The sequence below is a fragment of the Pithys albifrons genome, chromosome Z (genome assembly GCF_047495875.1).
Source record: "Pithys albifrons albifrons isolate INPA30051 chromosome Z, PitAlb_v1, whole genome shotgun sequence".
NCBI classification, from domain to species: Eukaryota; Metazoa; Chordata; class Aves; order Passeriformes; family Thamnophilidae; genus Pithys; species Pithys albifrons.
This window is the reverse complement of record NC_092497.1, coordinates 48,373,454-48,398,545: the sequence shown is the minus strand read 5'-3', so window position 1 is coordinate 48,398,545 and position 25,092 is coordinate 48,373,454. Positions and strand designations below refer to the sequence as shown.

Below are 25,092 nucleotides of genomic sequence, written 5' to 3'. Positions count from 1 at the left end.
CTAGGCCTCTGGAGCAAGTTCATCTTGAAACTAGCCAGCCATATTGGAACCCATTGACATTCCAAAACAGTATATATATATATACATATAAACATACATATATATATATATATATAAATTAACAGCCAAAATCAGAGAAAAGGAACAGGGATTTTAAACTTTTTTTAACAATTATTTTTGTGAAACATGTACTCTTTTCATACGGGTGGCTTTTACAAGCAGCTTTATCATTGTTCCATTTCTTAAATTATTCATTGTGGTCATGGAAATGTTGATTCTTTATTGCTTGGTATCTTACAATCTGGAGGAGGTATCATTGTAAAGATAATCTGAAATCGTGACTGGGTTTAGAGACAGATTTCACATGACACTGCTAATCTGCAAAGACTTTTACTTGTTTAGTTTCTTTTACATTTGCATTAAATTTGGGACAGTTACATGTACAGAAAACCTTAAAATCAAGAAAAGTCTTAAACTTAGTTTTTTAAAAGGTGGTTTCAGTGAGAATTCGTTCCATTTTGAATGGATTTGTCAGCAGTTATTTTACTTTACAGCCCTGGCAAGGCACAGTTTTGTTTACCAGTATCAGATATCACAATAACCAACTCCTCAGGTATTCAGGTGTGTGGGAGCCCTTGCATCTCCTATTAAACAGAACCTACAAAATGGGGACAGATAATTTTTATATGCAATTAACTTCCTTCTTTACCCTACTTGCCCCTCATACCTGTTGCCTTCTATCCTCCTCTTGAGTTCAATAGCCTCCTTCACACTTCAGCAGTGTTCCTTTGAAGGGTATGGATTCTGCATATGGACAATTGAAATAACAGATTATTAAAGCTCAATTTTAGCCATACTCATGATTAATTCATGACTAGGTACAAAGATGCTGAGGAGGGGAAGAGAAATGAACTGTACTACTGTACATAAAAAAGTACTGTATGCTTCATTTCATTTAATGTCAGAGGACTATGGGAGGTAGAAGGGATCATTCCTTGCCTGGTGTTTGGTCCATATATCTATGTACTGTAGGGGGTAACTAAAATGGGAAAGGGCAGAGAAAGCCTTCTTTGGAAGTGTAGCTGCCAGGATAGTTATCAGAAGTTATTAATTACAAAAAACCATGCTTTTATTTTATTATTATTATCAGAAGTAGTATTAGTATTAGATACAGAATTTCTTTTTCATCTGGAAGCTTGCCAGACATGAATGCTAATATTCAATTATTCAGCGTATTGTACTGGTAAATGCTTAAGTGTATTTGCTAAGAATTCATGATCTGTCTATGCTATACATTCCTTTTGTTACAATTTTTTTAAGAAAACTATTTTTGTTAATGTAAAGTTAGTATTTCAGAGCAGAATTTTCAAAATTATTGCACTAAATACAAGCTTTCTACAAATAAATGATGCCTCAATGGTTCAATCACTCCATTCACGAAAATCTTTTGAAAGAGAAAAGTCTTTCTACAGAAGCTTTGTAATGGAGTAGAGAGGTATGTCTAGGGTAGAGACATGCACAACTCATGTTATCAAGGTTTAGTAAGTAAGCAGTTATTTGTGCTTCCTGTCAGAGAATCAGACTTCTAAATTGCTGCTGAAGGTTTAAAAAATTATTTAATACCATGTAGCTAACTAGTGCTCTTATCTTTTGGCAATAGTAAACTATTTCACTTTTGCTTCCAGAAGGCATTTGATAACTTAAATTTGTTAAGTTTCTTTCGGTAAACCCAGTAAGAGGATTTACGCTTTTCACAGACCCCAAACTATACAAAAGGTATGAAAATAAATATACATTTAGAAAGGATAGCTGCTGTTGAGGCAGAGAGACAGCATTACCCAGTCCTGGAAGCACTTATACACCCATTTAAGTGAACAATATCAGTAATTACACTAATTTCAGAAGGGCTCTCTAAATATGGAGTTGTAACTTACACATCTGTGTAAGTGCTAACTGAACTAGAGCTTCAGCCTAGAGACTCAAACTGGAGCACTGGTGAGGCCTCTCAGTGCAAGTCAGAAGTCACACTTGCCTAGAAGAAGCACTGGAGCAGCCTTACTTTTGTGGAGAGGAGACGTTCCTCCTATACCAGTGTCTAAGACAGCAGTGGCATTCAATACTGTCTGTTATATAGATCATAGGGTTTAGCAACAGAAATTTTAAAACTTGCCTAGATGAATCCTAGAAACTGGATTCCAAGGCTAAAAGACTTATCAAGTCCCCAGTTGCTTCCAGAGAAATGAATTTTATCTTGTTTGCAGGCTATTGGAAGTGCTTAATCAAAGAAGCCTTGTATTCTGCTCATTTTCATAAAACATTTCTGCCATGACTGGTTCCACAAGTTTGTGTTCCCTGCTCATTGGAAGTCCTGAGTGGGGTCTTTTCTCTGTAATTGCAACTAGGACTGCAGATGGAAACAAATTTTGTATTTTTGTATGACTTGACTGTGCACCATTTTTATAGCAGTTTATCCTGTCTTAAAAATAAACTTGTTTTATTTACATGGTGTTCAAAAGATACAGGCAACACTTTTCTATTGGTAGTTGTAATGTTTAAGTGAGAAATCTATATAATTATGAAGTTCTTAATATTATTGTGTGCACCATTCTTGAGTGTATGTTTGGCATGCAGAGCTTTTAAGTCATGCCAAAAAGGCATTCCATCCTCATGCAGACTTTTCAGTGGCCCTTTAAAGCTTTTGAATGTCCTTTGAAGTTCATTTGCAACCAAACTACAAGCTACCCTCTTCCAGCTCTGTCTTGTGCAGGGAGATAAGCAGAAGACAGTGTTCTGAAGAGACAACTTTTTAGGAGAAATTCAGACTCCACTTTCTTTTCCTGATGGAGATAGTGGAGTGAGAGGACACTTTGACATGGGAATCACATATATAAATGTCAGCAGTAGAGGTGCTGGGGTCTGCCAGTTGTGATGGATTAAATACTTCTTTTGACTGTTGGTTATTAAAGCCAGTATATGGACTGCTTTGTGGGAAGCAGTCTAAATTAACTAGAGAGTGATGCTGCAGCAAGAATAACAATGCAGGAGGAGCAGATGAGACACCTGAAACAGAGATACCATCTCCTTGGAAAGTCCACTGAACCAACTGCTGCTTGAGAACTGGAGATTTAGGCTGGACAATTTGAGTTTAGAAGCAATCAGAGCGATTACTGTTTTCCAGCCTTTGGTTTCTGCAGATAGTCTGCATTATAGCCTCTGACCAGATAGCTTATATTGTATGGCCAGACTTCACGAACAAAGATTTGGGAAGGGCTCTCCCCACGTGGGTGTGCCCTTCCAGCCTGCACAGTGGATTTTTCAGGTGAGGCACAGCGTGCGCAGAACTGGTCCCACCGTTTTAAGTCCTAAGGTCCATCTGCCACAGCCGAGCGAGCTTGGACAGTGACAGTGAAGTTCTCGTGACTGTCTCCAGCACCCAGTACTAACTGGGGCTGACCCTGCTGAGCATCCGAGATCTGATGGGATCAGATGGCAGGGGGGCATTGAACTGCCAGAGGACGGTCCCACTGAGTCTTGAACTCAGGACCTTGGGATTCAGAGTCCAGAGTGCCACAGAACCACCCAATGCCAGCTAGCTTACAAAGCAAAAAAAATTATACCATTGTTTTAAATTGCTAAAATTTCTTCCACATTATTTTACTCACTGTTTTATTTGGACGTTGAACAGCAGTGTGTGATCTTTATTGCCCTGGAGAATTTTTTTTGTTCTTTTATGTCTTATTTCTGTATTGCTCTTTCAGTAACGGAGTGCCAAGTGGCAGCATCAACTCCCATTTGTCCCATTAGACTTGCCACATTTCCTTTCGCCTTCCTGAGGCAATGATTCAGGGTATCACCTGGACTGAATGAGAGGGGGAGTAGGTGCTGAGCTATAGTCCTAAGGCAGAATTTTTTGTTGTGATATCACTCCATCATTGTGGTTAGTAGTGCAACCCATCAGTTCTACAGTTTCATTGTCACTCCACAGCTAGACTGAACACATGCAGGGCCAGCTTAGAATTGCATCTCCAAACCTTCTAGTAGCTTCCAGCTGCCAAAATCAGGATGAATTTTAAACGTGGCCTTAGCTTGACATAGTAATGGAAGGACTTTCTGCATTTAGAAAGTGTGTCCTAGAACGGAGAACTAACAGTGGAAAACCCAGTTAACTGTTGTGGGTTGACCCTGGCTGTCACATAAGCTGCTACTCTGTTGCTTGCTCAATCCCTCCAGCAGGATGGGAGAGGGGAGTGAAAGGACAAAAGCATTGATATAAAGGCAGTTCTTAGGTAAACAAGGAAAAAAACCCCAAAACAACAAAAAAAACACCTGCCAAGAAACCCAAGTGATACAAAGGCAATCACTTACCATCTCCCACCAGCAGACAATGCCCAACCAGTCTCCAAGCAATGGCTGCTTTGGAACAACGCTCACGCATCGCATTTTTATTGCTGCATATGACATTTTATGTTAGGGAATATTTCTTAGTCAGCTGTCCTGGCCGCCTGCCCTCTCACTTCTTTGCCCAACCCTAACCTAGTCTATTGGAGTAGTAGAGTGAGAAACAGAAGGCCTTGACCCTGTGCAAGCACTCCGCAGCAACAGGTAAAGCATTCTTGTGACAGCAACACTGTTTTGGTTGCATATCTAAAACACAGCACCTTGCAGGTTGCTGTGAAAAAAAATTAACTCCATCCAGCCTAACCCAGCACACAGGTCCACTGACCCAGTAGTTAATCCAAGACTTACTCCCTGCATTTCTGTACAGCATCTTCTCAGGGTGGTTACTTCTTTCTGAAAGGGCTTTTTTTGCAGCAGGTAATTGGCCTGCTCCACAGTGCTCCCTTTCATGGAGGGAGCAGGGGATGTTGGCTCTTACTCTTTCAGCATGTAATGGGGATATAACGCAAAAATGAGCCCTTTCTGTATCAGTGTTCTGGCAATGGAGCAGCCAGTGTTGGAGACAACATGTTTAATGTGCCCTCAGGGCATGCACTTTAGCAGTTTGCGCTGAGTGGTTATGATGTATTCTATGAATGTATGTTTTAGAGTCAGAATAAAATGCATGTAGCAGGCATATACTTGTCATCACCATACAGTGAGCATTTGGTTCAGATGCGTATCCCATGCTGTATCAAACATGGCACAGTCGTTTTAAGAAACAATCTTAAGATTTGTAAGTAGATACCTAACAGCACTCCTGTTTTGTAAATTATGGTTTTGCCTGTGCAGATAATGTTTTCTAAATCTAAACACCACTAGTCCATTGTTTCTTGAACAGCTTGATGTCACATTATCAATACAGATGTCCTATTTCATCTTTGTTAAAAAAGAAAACAAAACAAAAAACAACAAACAAAAAAACCCCAAAACCAACAAAACACAACACAAAACCCAACAGACTTATTTGAAGCATTTCTTGCACTTAGCTTCTTTGTTGGGATGATGAAAGTTTACTCTAAATATTTCATTTTCAAATGGTCTTTCAACTATTTCATCTCTGCTGTTATTTCCATCACATAACAAGATTATGGAGACTAGTAAATCTGTATATCTTGTGTTCTGTAGCAAATACTATTCTCAAGGTATTTTTTTCTTTTATATTTAAAGAGATGAGAGATGAAACTCATCTCATGTAATTTAAGTCATGTATAAAAGGCAGAATATTTTGTCTGGGATGGAGCTGTGATGTGTCTTGTAGCCAAAGCTCCTCAGAGACTTTAGGATTATGAAAATATTTCTAGGGACAATTGGTAGCATGAATTGATCTGAAAATACCCATTTGGAGGTTAAACTGTCTGGCATTTATTTGACAGAGATCTGTTAAAATGGAACTCGCAGAAAACCAGTGAAAACACCCATCAGATTCTACTCCCCTGTCTCACTGAAGTTAAGTCATCATATGTCAGTGTAATGAGCAGAATGTGGTGTTATAAGCATTTGGTACTTTTCTACATAAACTTGGGGCTCTCTTAGAACCAAAGCGGCAGGAATTTAGAGCAAAAGAACCAGCGGCCTTTAACAGAACTAACCTACTTTCAATAATGTTAAAGGTAGCTATGACCTTTCTAAGTACAAGGTAGAATACACTGGCAACATAGGTGGCTACCATTGCTTAAGTATACCACCACTCATCTGTGGCTTAAGTGGAAATAGGGGCAACTAGGGTGTTATTCTAGAAAAGTTTGATGACATTAGAAAGCTGACTATTTGTGAAACCCAGCAGAAATTGGGCACTGACTGGTGTTCCCACCAAAGTCACAGTTTTTAACTCTCAAATGCCACGTGTGGTCCATGTTAGTATTAGTTGGGTCCCTCCCTGCTGCTCAAACTGAAATGGGAGAGTATGTCTCATTTGAAAAACAGTGCTGCAGCCAATGTTATATTGTCTTCTAGGGGAATGAAGGAATAGAAAATAGAAAGGTGGCTTTTTCTAATGTAGGCTAGAAAGCAGCAGCCAAAGATTAGGTGGAGCCATGGAAAGCAGGATTTCACAGGTAAAAAATATTCTGCAGAATCTTCACAATAGTTATGAAAATTCGTATTCCAATTCAGACATCTCACAGCAACATCCCCAGTGTCCTGCTTTTATTTTGCTCTGGAGCTATTCAGAGCAAAAAACAAGGTGGAATCCAATACCTATAGAGAAGAATTATTTCTATATGGTGAATTGTGTTGCTGATTACAGAAGCTACCCTAAGAAAAGTCTTCTGAACATATTTTAAAGGCTTGACAGTACTTGCACTGTCATAGTCCATCAAAGCTTCATCTGAAAATGAATTTTTCATCCTCCTTCACTCATAACTTCTAACAGGGCAATTAAACCTCCTGGACTGGCTTAGTGATTTACATTGAATCCAGATCAACTAACAAGTGCTCCTTTTTTGAGTGGAATGCCACCTCCTTTGAGAATGGGAAAAGTAAATTTGACACTGATTATTATTGTCTTGGGAACTTAACATGTTTTATACTGCAAGCTGTGAATGCAGACAGATAAGAGAAATTAACAGTGCTGATCTAATCTTAGATTGTCTGTGTAAACTGACATTGTGCCAGGATACTGATGCAAAACTGTATTTTAGTCTAAGAAATGTATAGATTTTTTAATGTATCAAAATAAAGTTTTCCTTTTAAGTAAGAAAGAAATTTCTGTGTCTTCCATGGGGGTGCCCCCCTCTTCCTAGCAATACAATCTCATGTCCCTGAGAATCAAGTAAAACCCATCCAAATCTTTGCCTAAGCTCTGTTTTGTCTGTACCTGCCTTTTGGCTAAGTAGCTACAGTAATCCTGGACAGGTTGTCCTGGTGCCAAGAAAAGCATTGCAAGGCTAACATTGAGATGGGTGTGCAAATGGAGTTGTATAGAGCACCGGTGGGGTTTTTGCTGTTTTTCTTCTCACTGGTTGTCTGCTCCTCAGCTTCTCTCCAGCATGTTGGAAACTGTTCCTGTAGGCCAATGGTTTCACCCATCATCAGGTTCTTTAGCCTCCCTGATATACTACAGGGTGTGCTGAAGGTCAGTCACATGCAGAAGCAGTTGTGAAGTTTTCTCTGTGGAAAGCGAGGCTGTTGTCACACATGCACAGGAATCCCTTGTCATACCCAGAAAGCAGAACTCTCAGGACTGCTGGGGCTGTCTGGAGCAGGCTGGCTAATAAAGTATGCTTTGCCTTACATGGACAGCTATGGGAGAATGCAGAGTAGGGAGGGATAAAGGAAATCTTGTTATGTCTCATGAGCCATGCAAACTGTGTATCTTAGTGCAGCACCTCTTGTGGAACCACTTCCTTGTTCTGCAAGGCCCTCTACGTGCCCCCCACTCCACAGAGCTGTCCTAACAAGCTTGGATAGCTAAAGATGGATGATGAATAGAAGCACTAACAGTACCTGTGTAATCTTACCAGTACTGGCATCTGCAATCACAAAGATTCCTTCCCCTCTACTCTCTATCCCATGGGCACAGCAAACTTTTGCTTTCTTTGTTGCCAGGTTGGGTTTTTTTAATACACTAATAAGCCAGGCAGAACCATATTTTCATGCTTCTGTTACTCTTTACTACGAACCACTTCAGCACTGCATTTGCAGAAGATGGCTTACTTTATCTTCCATTTCTGAAGTGGAGTCTGATGCTGTTGTGGCCAATCAGTAAATGCCATCAGGATGAAAAGTACCAGACAGCTCATCAGGCAGGACGTCTGCACACAGGCAGGGTCCCATGCTGGGGACCCAAAGTGTTCTGCTGTATGTCACTATTCTGCAGTGCCTCTGAAGGTATGTCCCCTGGGCTCAGAGTGTGTTTTTCATGGTTTATAATGGTCAATCTACTTGGTTAGCTGGGTTCAGTTGCATGGAGCAAAAGACACTCCTTCTTCAGCAGTAGAGCTGTCAGGGGCAGGAGGCATAATATAGCATACAGGTTATAAAAGCCTTGCCTGGTTTCCATTGTGTTTTGTGTGTGTCTGAAGCACAAAACAGAAGCTCTTTGGCTTCCGTCACCTCTGAAATAAGAGTTTTGTGACATCCAGGGCAGTAATAAAAGGAGGGATGGGGATGGGGGTGGGCTGCAGAGGACTAGTGGGAGAAGCATATGTAGGGAGAACAGAAGGGGACACAGGACTTGAAAGGAAAACCTCAGGGTACTGTGGTGGTGTTAGGCAAGAAAACCTTGCTCTCCCATAGCAAGTGAGAGAGCAGGGGCCTGGAAACAGGGGACTGGAGCTGCAAAAACAGGATTTGTCCTTCAACCACACAGCAGTTCCCACTGCCAAGAAATTCTGCATGGAGTGATCATGTAACCTTTGAATTCTAGCCTTAGGACTCGCTCCCTGGCACTGGCAATTGCAGAACAGCACAGACAGATGCCTCCTCTGATCCCTGCTCCCTGAGCAGCCTTTCTCTCATGCTGGAGATGAAGGAGCAGTTTCCTTGTTTGCAAGACAGCTCAGCTCCTTGGCCACTGAAGGAGCTCTCCTGCCTCATGTAGAGGATGGGGCCCTCTGTATGCAACATTTTGTGTGCAGCAATCTGGCTCCTTTTCCAAGCCAGTGAGGCCAGGTCCTGGTCTGCAGGAGTTTGGCACAGCTCCTTCCCTCCACTGTTGGCCACTGAGGAGCTGACCTACTTTTATTTATATACCTCACTGGTATTTAGATGTTTAATGAAAATTAGCTAGTTCCCAAGGAGAGATTATTTGGAATTTCTATTTGCTATTTAAATTATGAATGTGTGAAATGGATGGAGCTTGCACTCCTGCACGCAGAACACCTAGAAGAGCTTTTTCTGACATCTACTGCCATAATCTCCCTCTGATGCTTAGTTTTTTTTACCTTAGTTACACTAAAAATGAAATGGAAGAAAATCCAGCACCAGGGCAGAATTGCTGAGACCCTTGCTAGAGCTGTTAATGCTAGAAATAAACTCTATGACAGAATCTACTGAATTGTTTTATCTCACTACCTCGGTTGACAGTAAACAAGTGGGAGACAAATAAATGGGTGAACAGGAACTTCACACTGCAGTTCTCTGAAGAAGAAATCACTGGCTTGAACCCTGTGTCCTACCAAAAAATAAATAAACAGCCCCCAAAACAGAATCAACCAACCAAACCAGAGTCTGCCACAGTCCCATAAGATGCCTCCTGTTTTTAATCACTTTTTTGATAGAATTTAGTTGTATTCTAATTTTAAATATGAAGTCCTGAATACAAACCTTAGACAAAACCACATTCAGTAGGCATTAGCAATGCCAAATGAAGGGGGGGCAATTGGGCCACCTCTCCTGATTGCAGGGCTTGCCATGTCCCCCCATCTTTCTTCCATGGGCTTCCAGGTAAAAGGGAGATGTGAACAGCTGCCTGAAGCCAATACACTGCTGCTCCACCACAGACCACCTCTGTAGCCTGGGGCTAATCACTTGCTGTCTCTGTGCTTCCCTTTCCTCAAAGATGGGGATGCCATGAAGGCCAAGTTCATTAAAGGTCAGTCGACACTCAGGTACTGCAGGAGGATGGAGGAACAACACAGGGGCAAGTAAGGCTGTGTGTGAAGTTGGGATCTAAATATGCCTCTGCAGATGCAAAAGGCATATTGAGTGGAAAAAAGCAAATTGAGTGGAAGTCTCCCAGTGCCAAGGAAATGATACAGACATGAACACCTCAGACTCATTCATCTTCTGATAGTTAAAATATCTGAAAACTCAGTCCTCCTCTGGCAAACCTCCTCAGTCCGTTAGTGGGTCTTCATAGCTCATTAAATACATGAGGTTATCCTGACTTTCTTTCAACATAACTCATCTACTGATTTCAGTGAAAGCTTTTCTGACACTGCATGCAATTCAGTATCCCACGGTTTTCTGTATCAGGATTCATTGCCCTTACTGTTCTGCAACAGGAGAACAGAGTAGCAAAACCAATAACAATGTCAGTAACAGGGAAGTAGGAAGGGAGGTCTCAGAAGAGTATCTTGAGGGAGTGTTAATTTTTTTTAAGCATCTGATAACTGGAAGCAACCCGTGCACAAAGCACTCTATTGGAGAACCAGACTGAAACAAGATGTCTCAAATCCCAGGCCAGGAACACCACTGCAAGTGCCTGCTTTCTGCGACAAATAAAATTCACTTGTTGGGAGGCACTGCTGGTTCTCTTTCAAACCTTTCCAAATTGCACTAGCCCTAATAACAGCAACAAAACCTGACTTTAGTACCTAATGCTGGAACATTGCCGGAGAAGGTAAAGGGATTTCAAAGCATGATTTGCTGCCTGTTTTGTAAGGCCTGGTAGGAGGACTGTGGAGGAGTGCCTCCTTACGAGCACAGAAGTCCTATTGCCTACAGGTAAGGAGCATCACAGCTTGCTTTTGAAAGTACTAGTGTTGGATCTGTTGCATCATGAGGCAACAAAAAGGCAAGAAAACCTCAGAAGGGTCTGTACTGCATTGCAGCAGGAGACCAGCCTGCCAAAAAAGCATGTGAAGTTCATGCTGTTTATGATAAAGAGGAAACCTGACAGCTTTATCAAAAGATAATTTGCTCCTTTCCCTCCCCCCCAAAAAACCCAAAAAGAGCACAAGAGCAAACAGTTCTGAATTTCCCAGGAGATGCACAGCTTGAAGAGCTATTAAGCTTCTTAAAGAAACAATAAGGAATCAAATCTTGAATGAAGGGGTAGGAGAACACAAACCTGAAATTCTGTTCACATCATGTTCATAGGCCAAGTCCCCCCACATTTCCTAATCACCATCTGAACTTACTTTAAGAATAACACATAACAAGGCAAGTGAAAAGCACACATTGAGTTTTTGAACCATGTGGGAAAAGCAACTCCTATGAAGTAAGCTAGCATTTGATATGCAGCCACAAACTGCAGTTGGCCTCCCAGACATGACACGGTGAAGGAAGTGGGAGAAAGGAGGGAACGGACTGATAACTGCCAAACCAGAGGGAGGACATCCATCAGGGTAAGTCCCAGCAACGGCAAAGCCTTGTTTAGTGTCAAGGCTGTTGTGGATCACGTTGTATTTGCATATTGTCACTGTGCTCCCTACTTCCTGCCATCTACAGACCCTGCAGATGTTTTCCAGCTAACCCTTCTGGAGATATTAGGTGACAAAAGTAGTAAAGTAAGGAAAAGCAATTGGAAAGCCAATATGGAAAAGGCAATAAGTAGTAAATGACATGCCAGGATTCAGAGAATCTCCTCTGAGTGGGTTGCTGGAAAGTTCAGAGGAGATCCAAGGGCACTACCCATGTCACGCTTATTGGCAGGATGACAGCAGTGTGTTTCTTTGCAGACTGTTTGTACTTGCCTTTACCAAATGCAACTGCTGCTGCAGGAAATTAAAAAAAAAAGCTGTTTTTGACAGAATTAAGCATTTGCATGGAGGTGTTTGGGAAGATCATATGAAGACAAATGAGCCCCTGCAGTCTGAGCATCATTGGATTTGCAGCAGCAGGAGATTTTAGAGATCCTCCCTTGGGTGTCTTACTTTTGCAAGGTTGCAAAGTTGTCCTTGCTGCCTGTTCTGATGGCAAAAAAGTTAAGAAGGTCTGGTAAGAAATGATGCACTGCTGCATGCCAAGACACAGAGCATCTTGCTGTGATAGCAGTAGCATATCAGGCAAGGGGTACTGAGTAAGTCACATGGATGCAGATATACCTGTGGTGTGCTTGTGCAGGTTGCCTAGTGTAAAATATTAAAAATTGTAAGAACTTCCCACTGAAGTAGTCTATTCTTTAGGAAAAAAAGAAGCTGCTCCTGAACCAGAGGTTATTTTTTTCTTATTTCAAAAACCTAGGCAAATGCAAAATTTGTGTTTTCGCTCCTCCAGATGAGTCCTGGCAACAGCTCAGTACAAGGCACAGGCAGCAGCATGAGCCTAAACAGCAACAGCTTCATCTGCTATTCTGTTCCTTCCTTTGCAGTCACAATAATGAAATCCAGGAGGAATTAAAAGTATCCTGGCTGCAAAACCCATCAGCCAACCATTGTAAAGTGACTGTGAAATATAGAACCATAGACTAGCAAGCACATAAGATCAGTGCTTCATCATAACTCCATTTTAAATGGGCTGCTGATAGAGTAATTTTGACACTAAAATAGCATCACAGGAAATGCATATTCACTGAAACTCATTGTGTGTTCTATTTAAGCAACATTACAAAGGAGCCAGAAAGTGATTTTCACCAGAGGCTGTTAGTAGGAGCAATTTCTCTGCAGAATGTTGTGCTCAGGCCTGTGCTGATGAGAAAATTTTCTGTCATACCCTTCCGCAAGCACAACCAGTAGAGCATGGTTACAAATACCAGCTGTGAAGGTTTTAGGCTGCCCACAGTTCGCCTCATGGACCCCAGCCGGGGGAGGCACCATGGCTGTCCAGCAGCATATCAGCTCTGCAGTATCATCCATAAATAATTCCCCTCAGTTCAACTCAGTGTGTGCTGGGCATGAAGATCAGGCAACCAAACTGGCCATGCACAACTGTTTGAGCAACCACCTGTAAAAAGAAGGTAGCTGTGGCTGCTGGATCCTGGATCTCACCAGGAGCTCAGAGGAATGTACTGCTTCCCACAGCATGCACAGCATGCACAGATGCAGAGCTCTCCCTGGGTTTGGAAGCTCCCCAGCAATGGTGCTCTCTCTCAGTGTCCCAAGTGGAGACTGATTGCAGCTCTCTGAAAGGAAATGGCAACTTTTTTTTTTTCATTTCTAGTTTCTCCTGTAAGAGCAAACTGCACCCTATTCAATCTATTCTAGGATTCTAACAAACCAGCAAGGGGCAGTGTGTCTCCTGAGAGCCTATGACTTGAAATCTTTCACCAAAAAAACCAAACCAAAACAAAAAAACCTCCATGCAATTAAATCTCCAGTCTTCAAAGGCATCTCTTAGGCCAGCTCCAGCCCTGAACAGTCTTGTTCCAAGAAGACATGTTGTGCTGCAGCTGGATGAAGTGGCTTCCAATGACTTCCTCTGACCTGTTCTCTTGGTGCCCCTCCTCTGCCTCCAGAGCCTGGCCTTAGGGTGAGCTCCCCACTGTGCCAGAATTGCTGTGAGCTTTGCTACTCTCTTGTCTAAAGGACAATTGCCAGCTTGAAGACATTCTGACAGATATCAACCTTCCTCCTCCTCCAAGACAGGGCTTACAGGTGTCAGCATTTGTCCCTCCACAGCCTGTGATCCACACACCTGGCGTGACTTCTGTGCTGGACACAGCCAGCCTATGAGTGCAACCAGAAACACAAATAGATAAGAAGCTCTCCTCCCCACTGGCCCAGTCCAAAGTCAGGAGATGTTGCACAAGGCACTGACATTGCTGTTACCTGACCTCCCCTCTGTCCTTGCCTCCTCCAGCTAGCTTATCAGACTGAAACCCAAGGTGATGTACTAGAGGTTATTGCTCTCTAAGAGGTAGCAGAACATTAGTGTTTGGGGCAAAGGTGATCTGCTGCCTTTGAGTTTCAATTACAGTAAGTGTAGAACAGGGTTAGAACACCCATTTCATGCTCACTAGCTTCTTGTGCCGAAGGAGCATTATGGCTTATCAAGCCCAGCTGTGCTGTGGTTTTTTTTTTTCTTTTGCAAATCTTTTGTTGTGCAGCCAGAACTCACTGCAAGATCTGAGAAGTTAAAGGATCCATTACTGCTATCTGAAACAGACACAGAAACATATGCAAATGGTAGGCTTTACAAGCCAGGCACATCCAGATTGCAATAGCAGCAGTCACCTGTTTCTGTGAAGAAAGGTTTGCACAGTGCACACCTTCTTGGGCACTACAACTGTCTGCTTTCCATTGCAGGTCTTTGGCAACACCTGCACCCTTCTAGAGGAGCATGCTGTTCATCTTCTTCACTGATCAGGCTGGCCTCCCTGTCAAGGGAGCCAACAGGACATCATAGACATGGGAAGTCTCCAGCTACTGACAGCACGATTCATCCTGCCCCAAAGAGCAGGCAGGCACCATGGGGAAAGGGAAGAGGACTGGGTGCATCTCTTCCTTTACAGGAGAGTGCTGATGATGTTGGGGCGTAGTCAGAACTGGCTCTCTTAGGGAAGAAGATTTGGGGCTGTCATCAGAGCTCCTCAGGCTATCCACAGCTCCCAAAAGGAGAGCCAGGATTGCTGTCCATGTCACAGGCTCTAGCTTCATTTCACCCAGGCTATGGTCTCAGTAGGCACAAGAGCTTCCTTCTCTGCAGTTCACAGCACTCCATTCAGCAAACTAGTGTTAACTAGCAGATAAAGATGACAGGTCATGGATCATGTTTGGTGCTACAGCATTTCTTCCAGGCACTGATCACAGGCAGGTAACCCACTGCTCTTCTCTAGCCAGGCACACTGACGAAGACACAGTGCCGTCAGCTGGGTATTTGATGCCACCTGCATGGAGCCCAAGCTAATTTCCTACCAGAAGGCGGGGGGGCTTCATATAACCACCTTTTGGGGTCAACAAGCTCTTTGTGGCAGACAACAGTGCATGCAGAGAGTAGACCTGCTGTAGGTGAGGAGCGTAAACAAGTCTGCTGCACATAATCAGGATTAGAAGCTGTTGATCCCACCAGGTGTTGAGGGGCAGCAGCTGATTCTGGCTATGAAACAGATTTAGGGAGTCTTTTCTCCTCCATGCTGTACCCTGTCATCCACCAGGACTTGCTACATGGTGGCAGGCATGGCAGCAGTGGTGCCCCTGGCACTAGCAGCAATCTACCAAGGAGACAAAAGCCTTTACCTGCAATTTTTGGACTGCAACAGACTGCATAGCCCAGAACAGTGCGGACAGCCTTGAAAACCTTATTAATTATGCCATTTCCACACTGTAAATGGATTTTCAACAAGAGTATGCCAGCACATCTCCCACTGTAGGTAAGAGCTCATATTTCCTCCCCTCATACCTCCTGCTCCCTCACTTTCCATGGGAAAAATAAGCAGCAGCAGACCATTTCTTCAGATGTGTCCAAGTTCAGCAAGCCAGGACCAGTTTATCACTGTGTGGGTATGAACAAAGCTGTGTATTCTAAACCTCCTATGTAATTTCTCACCTATTAACAATGGACCATTTGCAGCAGCTGCCCAGGGCACACCTGACCCCTCAGGATATCAGCTGCGTGTTAAAGAAACCTGTGAGATAAGAGCTGAAATAATTCCCCTCCAGAGAGTCGTTAGCACCTTCACACTCAGCCTGAGGGGTCATGTCTGCTAGTGGGCCAGCAACTACTCCAAAAATACCCCGTGACTCACAGAGTCATATCACCCATTGTGAAACTCCCTGCCTTGGGGAAGGGACTGAGTGCTCCCACCTGGACCTGCGGGTATATAATCTTGGGCTTTGGGGACCTCTGGGACCACTCATCGGATCCAGAGGAGGACCAGAACCTTGACAGGACTGCAACTACCACTCAGGACCAGACTGTGACCATCATCTGCACCAACAGGTTTTTTTTTCCCTTCCTTTTACTTTGGGCTCAAGGGAACCACGGGAGGGGGTGGGGGTGGGGGGGTGTCTCAGCACAGGGAATAATGAGCACCATTCTGTTTGTGCCCCAGGGTGCTGGGTTATACTTCTGGGTTTTGTGGGCCAAAACCAATTTCTCTTTGTATCATTGCATTCATTGTAATATTTGTATTAAATTGTAGCTCTGACTTATAATCTCTTCTGTGTTGGGTTCATTTCTCCTGCCAGTTTACCTTTAAACCAGCACAAGGTGTGCTTGCTTTTATGCCATGTGAAAAACTCCCTTTCTCTGCTCTTTCCTTTGCTGCTGCCTTTTTTCCTCCCCTCTTTTTTGTTTCTTATCCCCTCTGTCTTCTTTCTACTCCTGGTTGGCTGCAGGGCTTTTCAAAATCTATTTTTAAAATGTGAAGTGACTTCTGAACTGTGGCTGTGGGCCAAGCCTTCATAGGCAGTGGCTGAGAAAATGTACTTATTCACTGCTTTTTGACATGGGCAAAGCTTATTCCAATAGGCACTTTGGCATGTGAGGAGCAACTTCAGAAACTGAAAAAATTACGTGATTTGAAGAACTCAGCCTTCATCTTCATGGACAGATGGCTCCTGATCAATATAACTTGTTTTCACATAATGGATCTTCTGTTTCTTTCCACCAGCTCATTAATTCCCTTGACTCTGCTTTATTTGTGTTGTGTATATAGGTGTGTCCTGCCTATATCTATATGTCCTGTCTTCTGACGAAGTCCTCTTGGTCTCTTAGGGCAGGGGTCAGGGAGTGCAAGCGTGGGGCAGAGAATTAAATTCACACTACTTATGTGAAATTAAAGGCCAAATTCTAATGAGCTGCATTCTTTTGAAACTTACCTCAGCCAAGAGAAAGAGTCAGTAGAAGAACAAAATTCGGTGAGACACCATCCTGGAGTCAGCACAAGCTTGGTGGTGTTGCATTTTAATACAAGTACCATGCTCAAAGCTGCTATAAAACCATTTCTGGCTGTATCTGTCAAACACCATCATTATGAAATTACTATTTCCTTTCAACACTGTGGTGTTGGAAAAACATTTTTTTTTAACTCTTTTTTTTAGAAACTGGTTTACTGAGCTGTCAGGTAAAGAAAAGTTGTCTTACAGGACATCTATCAACCTATGTATGCAATAGAGTGCCACAAAATGTCTGGGGTTGGAAGTGGCAGGCCACCACAGCATGACATGTATGACTGCAGCTGTGCTGATCACTTATAGCACCAGGGTATGGGCACAGGCAACTTGCTGTGGTTCACCCTTCCTACCCCAAACAGTGCTAGGACTTGAACACCCTTTCTGCATAGCCCACTCATGGCCTGTCCCTGCTTCAGTCGCCGGCTGCACTGAGCATTCCCAGAGGCCATCATGGACAAGGGGAGAATGAGTGGTTCTGGGCTAGTCCGGGGCCAAGGCAGGCCTGCCCTGCAGTTGCAAAGTGTGGACTACGTCAAGATTATCTTCAGTCAGGATGTGCTTGGTGTAAGATCTCTGTATACGTTCAAGCCTAATCAGTAAGAAAGAAAACCTGATCAGTGGGAGCGTCTAGCATTCCCTAGTCAAGGACATCCAGGAACTAACAAGCTTTAATGATCCAATAAATCAAGATGTTAATGTATGTCTATGTCTACCTTGCTAACTTAGCAAAACAGTCAAGGTCTATGTATCCTGTAGCTGAACTATGTTCATTATAATACTAAAAATAGTGGCTACAGATCAAAAAGAATGCTAGTCAGGTGAAGATCCTTCCCCTGAGCATGCATAAATGTTAGCTGGGGTTTTGTAACTTGTATGGAACTTCACTAACCAATCATAATAGAGAGGCTGTACTTAGGAATTTACTAACTCTGAATTTCTGTATATAAATAATGGCACAAAAAGCCCAGTGGTTGTGCTTGATTTATGGAATACCACCGAGTACTGAGGCTTGCACAACTCTGAAATAAATAATCAATGCCTCTCCCAAGTGTGTGACTTGTTGCACACCGGGTGACGAATCCGATTTTGAGGACCACTCTCATGCAGCTGTGGTGCCACCAGGAGCTGCTGGGGAGGTCACTTAGAAGTGCAGAGGGAAAGGCACAGCCCCCCTGGCTCCAGCCGCAGGGGGAGTCCAGGGCATTTCTGTTCCCTCACTGATGGAATCCAGCATTGAAGTGATCCAGATCATAACAGCGTTTTGTAGGTTTGTTTTTCCCATGGCTGCTATAATTTCCTCCTTCTTTACTGGCTGTTTGCCCAATCTGGGAAATTGCTGAGGGGCAGAGAAGTGGTTGGTCAAGGACTGGGCTTCCCAAAAATAAGAGCCTCCGCACAGTGTTCTGATTCAACCCCTTGGCTTTCAGTCTGACTGTTCAAGGTGGCTTGTGTCCCTGCTTCTGTGAAGGATGTGCTTTCCTTAGCTCTGAAGCTGGTCTGTTGAGTAGAGCTTGGGTACCTAGCATTACTCATGGCTTGAAATGTACAAATCACAGATGTTTGCTACCTCAGTTAAGTGTTTGTGCACTGCCACTTGGTGCTACTCATCCATGTGCTAAAGGAGAAACTGCTGTCTGAGCACTGCCATGCTGTTCATGGGGTCACACTCCCACCATCACAGACAGTCTCTGCTGCGGCCAAAGTCCTCTCATAGGGGGCAGCACCAGTGATCTCAAAGGTGTCCATTTTGACTTCTCTAGGTTTTCTGTAGCAGAGTCTCAGGCAGCAGATTTTTAAAAATAATTTAATAGAGTGGTACAGCAGCAGGTCAGCAGTACTTTCTTCTACTATTCTTCTACTATTGGTTAAACTTTGTAAACACGATGCTGTGCCAACTATGCTATGCTAATGGGCCAGGCTACCAATAAATATGTCATTTCAGATTTGTTGAAAACTGCCAAGGAAGGCACTGGAAGATACAGGAGCAATCGTGGGTGAGGACTAGTGGAGAGATTACTTACACAGGACATAGTGTTGACATTCACAATGAGTCTTGTGAAAAGTTGGAATATTTTTCTTATCTTTTAGCAATCAAATGGGACCTAAGTATGTGCTGGTTTAAAGGTAAACTGGCAGGAGAAAAGAACCAAACACAAAAGAGATTATAAGTCAGAGTTACAATTAAATAACAATATTACAATAAATCCAATGGCACAAAGAGAAATTGGTGTTAACCCACAAAACCCAGAAGTATGACCCAGCACTCTAGGGCACAAACACAAAGGGGGTTTGTTAGCACCTGTGCTGAACCCCATGTGGTTCACCCAAAGTCCAAAGTAAAAGGAAGTGAAAAACCTGTTGGCGTAGCTGACAGTTGCGTTCTGGTGAAGAGTGGTGGTTGCAGAGTGGTGGTCTCCTCCTGTCAAGGTTCTGGTCCTCCTCTAGATACGATGAGTGGTTCCCTGAGGTCTTCAGACTCCAAGATTATGTACCCTCAGGTCCAGGTGGGAGCACCCAGTCCCTCCCCCATGGCAGGGAGTTCCACAGTGAGTGATCTGACTCTGTGAGTCATGAGGTATTTGAAACCGTTGACGGCCCATCAGCAGACACGCCCCCTCAGGCTGGGTTAGAAGGTGCTGACGACTCCCTGGAGGGGAGTTATCACAGCTCTTTTCTCACAGGTGTCTTTCACATCCAGCTCACAGCCTGAGGAGTTGGGTGTGCCCTGGGCAGCTGCTGCAAATGGTCCATTGTTAACAGTTCTTGGGAAATGAATAGAGGGTGTAGAATACATAGCTTTGTTCAGCCACACACAGTGATAAACTGATCCCACCTGCTGAACTAGGACAAAGTAGTAAAACATTATTAAGAATTCAAGAGGAATTTAGTAACGGGAAGAGTTGTTAAACACCAGAATGCACAGCTCAGGCAGGTAGTGTGGTCACCATCCCTACAAGGGTTCAAGAAATGACTGGATGTGCCTCTTAGTGTCATGGTCTAGTTTACACAGTGGTCATTGGCCAAAGGTTCGACCTGATCTTAGAGATCTTTTCCAACCTTAATGATCTTTTTGTTCTGTGATTCTGTAGTAGAAAAATTTCAGCACTATTTGTTGGAAGAGTTGAGTGGATTATGTCTGATGCACTTTAAGCATGATGGACTCTGTAAAGAGTGATGGTTTCTACTGAAATTATATTTTAATTCTTGACTCTCATTTTTTTATGCTATCACTTGTTATCTCTTACTTTGGTAAGTAAACTACAGCTTCCTTCCCTGTAACAAAAGTCAAAAGGATCTGTTGTAATCCATGTGTACAGTGTACACTTGCCCTCATCATGGAACTCTTGTGAGCAATTTAGAAGCTTAACTGTCTTTGACCAGTACTCATAAAGTCATATGCTAAATGATGATGCTAAAGTAAACAACTTTTAATCTGAAATTTCCTGTGGATTTCTCTAGCTGGAATAAAACGAACCTGGTTGGGAAGATGAACTAGAAATTTTAGTATACTTATGTACAACAGCTTAATATCACTCAGCTTTTGATTCCCATGTGCCTTTATTTTAATGAAGTTATTAGGCAAAAAGGGCATTTTCTAACCTTTTCTGAAACACTTTTTGAGAACAGTACCAGGAAGCTTGAAATTATCATTGGACTAATTGGAAGGGGAACAAACTAAACTTCACTGTATTAGTGGACTCTTAAGTAGCAATTAGCCTTGCCAAATTGCAGCTGAAGGAAAAGTTGGAAAGAAAACTTTCTTTTTTGTGTGGTAACTCATTTTAAGGCTAATGTATGATAGACTGCAGAGAATGAGAATTTGAAAATTACTTTTCACATGTGTATTTCAGGGACTTATTTTTTACTTTTAATTTTTTTCTGCCAGTGAAATTAAACTGTAAACTGCAAAATCATTGCTGAGAAGTTAAAATTCTTTGCTACTGGTTGCCCTTAAAATAGTAAAGAGACGTGTTTCCCTGGCTACTGAGCAATATTGCAATGAATGATATTCACTGTAATTTGCAAAAAGTTTCAGATTTTTTAGTGGATAAAATGCTAGAAATTATTTTTGTGAGCCTAACTGAGGTAAAAGAAAACATTGAAAACTTCATTACATTAAAATTATTCTTTTGTGCAACTGATTGCTCATTAGAATTTTCTCCAGAACGAAATGTGTCTCCATTTATTTTGCTGTTGCATTCTGAGAATGCTTTTGAAAAGCATAATTAGAAAATATAAACCTTTCTTGTTTAGGATTAGACCCTAAATTTTGTGATAAATCAAGGAACTGCTGTGTACTTTTCAGTACAGTGTGGTCTGACACAGTTTTTTGTAGTCTTTGAAAGAGTTAACATAATCAAATTAAGTCTCTACTCTTCAGTATACTTCTGGTGGGTATATTTGTTTGTTTGTTTTATGAGAGTTGTGATGTATTAAACTCTGGAAGTCTCACATGTTTTTTTAGTATAAGTTGTGGTTTAGATTTGATATTCCTGGGGTTTTTATCATTTTCTGTGAGGGTATTTTGAAATGAAATTATCACACTTTTTAACTTTCATTTTTCATTGCTTTATACTTTTTCCTAGGATTTCAGTTATTGGCTATGCAAGCCATACATGTGCTGAAAAGCCTATCTGTAACATGACTGATGTTATTTAAATTCCAATGAAAATTAGGCATTTTGGCATGGAATATCATTGGTATAGTAATACTTATCTGATTTTTGTAGCTGAATTCCAAGACTTATTAGAAATCTTTTGCCCAAATCTTGATTGATTCATGATTCTTAGAAGTGATGAAGTCCTCAGGGTATGCAAAGAAGGCATCTGTTAGCACAAGATCCTCATAAGTGGCAGCAGAGAAAATATTGCTGAGGAATCATACACAGTGTTGGGCAAGTCTAACTTTTTTAGTTCTGTTAGAAGTGTAATGCTGTGGATGGGCAGATAAGACCCAGAAGCATTTGAGGGGAAACTTGTGATTGCTCTTGACTGTGTACTTGCTGCTGTCCTGCCCAGGGGTAGTTTTCCCCATATAACACCAGAATTTCATCCTACAGCAAATATCTTCAAATCTGCTTCTGTATGTCTTTATTACAAAGCTCTTAGTGACTGACATTACTGCTGTTAAATGAGAATTGATGTTAAATGACTCTTGTGTCAATGAACATAAGTAAAATCTGTCTCATTTAAATATATTTTATATTTATATTCTATTTCCTTGTACAGCAATGTTTGTTTCTTATAGTTCCAATTTTTCTATTTCTAAGCCTTCAGCTTAAAATAAAAATGTGCCTATAAGGAAGCAAACATTGTAAGGTACACTTAGTTATAGCAATTAAATGTATTTCTTTTGGTAGAAGACAATGCTGTTGAATGTGGACAGCTTTACTAGGAAATGAGAGCCTAGAAGGACTGCAGGTTCCTACAGCGTGGAAGTAAGTTGTACAGAACTGGGGAAAATTGGCTGGTAATGACTTTATTGAAACTGGTGTAGACATATCAACAACAGTCCGCAAACCACATTTTCAGCAAAACATAATAATAAATTCAAGACTCGCAATATACCTGTTCTAGACAGGAGTATTGGCATCCTTCTGATGGAGGTAAATTGCAATCTTAGCTAAAAACCTAGCCAGCTATCTGTGTCAAGTTGGAGCAGTACAAGGCTAGAGTAGTGTATTACTTCCAAATTCATCAAGTCTTATGAAAATAAGGCCTAAAGCTGTTAGTGTACTAATGCATGTAGTGTCAAATTATCTGGGTTCGTCTATGTGGCGAGATACTAATTGAGAATTTTTCAGTCACATGGGATGTATTTAGGGTGTTCTGGAAACTTCTTCCTGAACACCCTACAACTTCTTCCTTGAAAATAATCAGTTTTACAAATAGTTATATAGCAGTAGCTTATAAAGTTACGATATTAGGAGTAAGACCAAAGCACGGAATAACACAGAACAGCTGAGGCTGGCAGAGATCCGTGCTGATGCTCTGCCCCAACTTCTCAGATCCAACAGGCTCACCCAGAGCAAGTTCCCCAGGGCTGTGTGCCTTTGACTTTTGAATATCACTGAGTATGGAGACTCCCTGGACAACCTGTTCTGGTATTTGGTGATCCAGCAATAAAATACTGTTTTCTTAGACAGAGCTTTGCTTCCAACCACCCCCAAAGAGTGCAGTGGGCTGGAAGAAGTTGCCCGTCTTTCAGAGAAAGGAAGGTAAAATGAGATTCCTTGGATTAAAATCAGAACGAACTCCATTGGGTTGTGACTTTGCCTGCCTGATAGCACTGTGGGATGGACAGGTTTGCAGGCTCTGTACAGAACAAGAAAAACAGAAGAAACTGAAAGAGGAAACAGGCCTGGAGACAGGAGAGGGAAAGCAATTCACGAAAGGAAGAAAAGAGAAAAAGCTGTTGGAAATGGACCAAGGAAAAGACACAGGAAGACACAGAAGGCCAGGAAACCCAGATACATCTCAAGCTCTGCTGCCCATCCTTCCCAGCTCTGAACACTGTGCTAAGTTGTCCCAGCTTGCTAGCAAAGGTCAATGAGGGATGATGTTGTGCACAGTTTGGAAAGAACTCTCCCTGGGCTCCTACTGAGTGCTGCTGCATGGCACAGGGGCACTCTGCATCTCTGCACATACCCAGGGCTCTAAGGGCATTGCCATGGGGATAAGCACCAGGGTCAGCTTGCCACCAGTGCCACCACTAGCTCTGTTTCCTAGGCCACAGACAACACCTTGACTGTGTTCCCCAAAGGAAAGGGAACAGGGAACAAAATGCTGCATCTTCCTGCCTTTATGATTTTATCAGACTATATCTCTTATCTCTGACTGTCATTCCAGGTGCTGATTCATGTTTACTCTTAAAAGTGCTGTGACTTCTGCCTTTGCCTCCAGTTGATGTCCAAACTAAAATTATCTTTTCTCTCTTCTTACTGTGTCTGCCATAGGATATTCTGGAGTGGGAAGCTGTTGTTCTGTGACGAATCCAGGGAGAGAATTGAGTTTGGGATCTGCATTTGTCCCTACATCCTGCCAGTGGGCAGCAGAGCTGAGCTGAGGTGCTTAAAGGAGTAAAACCAAAGCACAGTATCACAGGAGGAGGTTGAAAGGGACCTGTGGTATGTCCTTTGGCCCAACATCTGCTACAGCAGGTGTTCCTAGCGCAGGCTGGCCAAGACATGTCCTGGTGACTTTGGGGTATCTCCCAGAAGCAGTGCCATGTACCCATGGTGAGGAAAAGACATAAGCATGGCACAGTGACTAGGAAAGGTTAAAGATCTTTATGATGCTAGAACCATCACTGCAGTTCTCCTGAAGTGTGGGTTCTGTGCTCTTTCTTTTCTTCTGTTTTCTTCCTCCTGTCAAGCAGGCCTTCTTTGGACCCAAGAGCAGTGGGCAGTGATGGTGTAGCTACTCCAGAGAACAGGGGGTTTGGAGCTAGGACTATGGTCACGGTGTGTCAACATGTGAGTGAAGATGCTGAGCAGCAGCATCTGCAGGAATTGTGCTGTGCTTTGCTGGCACCAACGGGACTGTGACTGCCTGGAGTCCAGAGTTGGGTAAGGAAATGGTCATTAAAAAGTGATGAAGATTTGAGACATTCTCTGGCTGGTGCCATAATTTTTTTCTCATTAATTTTCTCTCTCCAAGCAAAAGAAAAAAGACCTATTCTGAGAGTCTATGCACTCTCATTGCAACAATCACTTGCTTTAAGAAGCAGCAGAGATCTACTTGGAGGTATTTACACATCTGCTTCCATCCCAAATCAAGGAAATATAATTGCAGTGATGGTGTGGCTGAGCCCAGCTGTTGAAATCTCCCACCTGCCCAGGCCAGGAGACCAAGGCGGTAATGTGGACCCACTCCACTGAACCACCTAACCCCAAAAGCTTGCTATAAAGGAATGTGCATTATCAGATTTTAGAAGCAAAGTTAAAAAAAACCACAAACAACTATTAAAACTCACACTTTTCTGTCTGCTCCAATTCAGGGTCACTGTTTTTCCAGCTTGCTGTGAGAAGCACTGCCATAAAGAACTCTTCTTTTTTTTTCCAGTTAAAATGGTGAGACTGTAGAGGTATGTATTCACAACCACTGGCTTGTTTTGCTTCTGATCTGAGTAGGTAACTGTGTCAGACTGGAACCTTGTAAATTTGGGCTGCTGTCTTGCCCATCCCCATCACACCTTCCTCCACCATAGCACCCAT

At 42.5% G+C, this 25,092-nt stretch overlaps 1 protein-coding gene and 1 long non-coding RNA gene across 3 annotated transcripts in view; one reads left to right on the top strand and one right to left on the bottom strand.

Moving 5' to 3' along the window:
- SLC44A1 (solute carrier family 44 member 1) overlaps positions 1 to 15,954 on the top strand; it is an 82,264-nt gene extending 66,310 nt beyond the window's left edge. Inside the window, exon 16 of one of the 2 annotated variants that reach the window (XM_071581459.1) lies at positions 14,289 to 15,954. In XM_071581459.1, coding sequence (XP_071437560.1) covers positions 14,289 to 14,345 — 57 coding nt within the window. In that variant the 3' untranslated portion in view covers positions 14,346 to 15,954. Of the gene's footprint in view, positions 1 to 4; positions 7,137 to 14,288 lie in introns of those variants that run through there. The other variant, XM_071581460.1, reaches the window with a different exon arrangement.
- LOC139684985 (uncharacterized) overlaps positions 1 to 25,092 on the bottom strand; it is a 53,928-nt gene that overhangs the window by 2,786 nt on the left and 26,050 nt on the right. The window contains exon 4 of the long non-coding RNA XR_011700012.1: positions 728 to 804. This is a non-coding gene — a long non-coding RNA (uncharacterized lncRNA). The remainder of the gene's footprint in view (positions 1 to 727; positions 805 to 25,092) is intronic.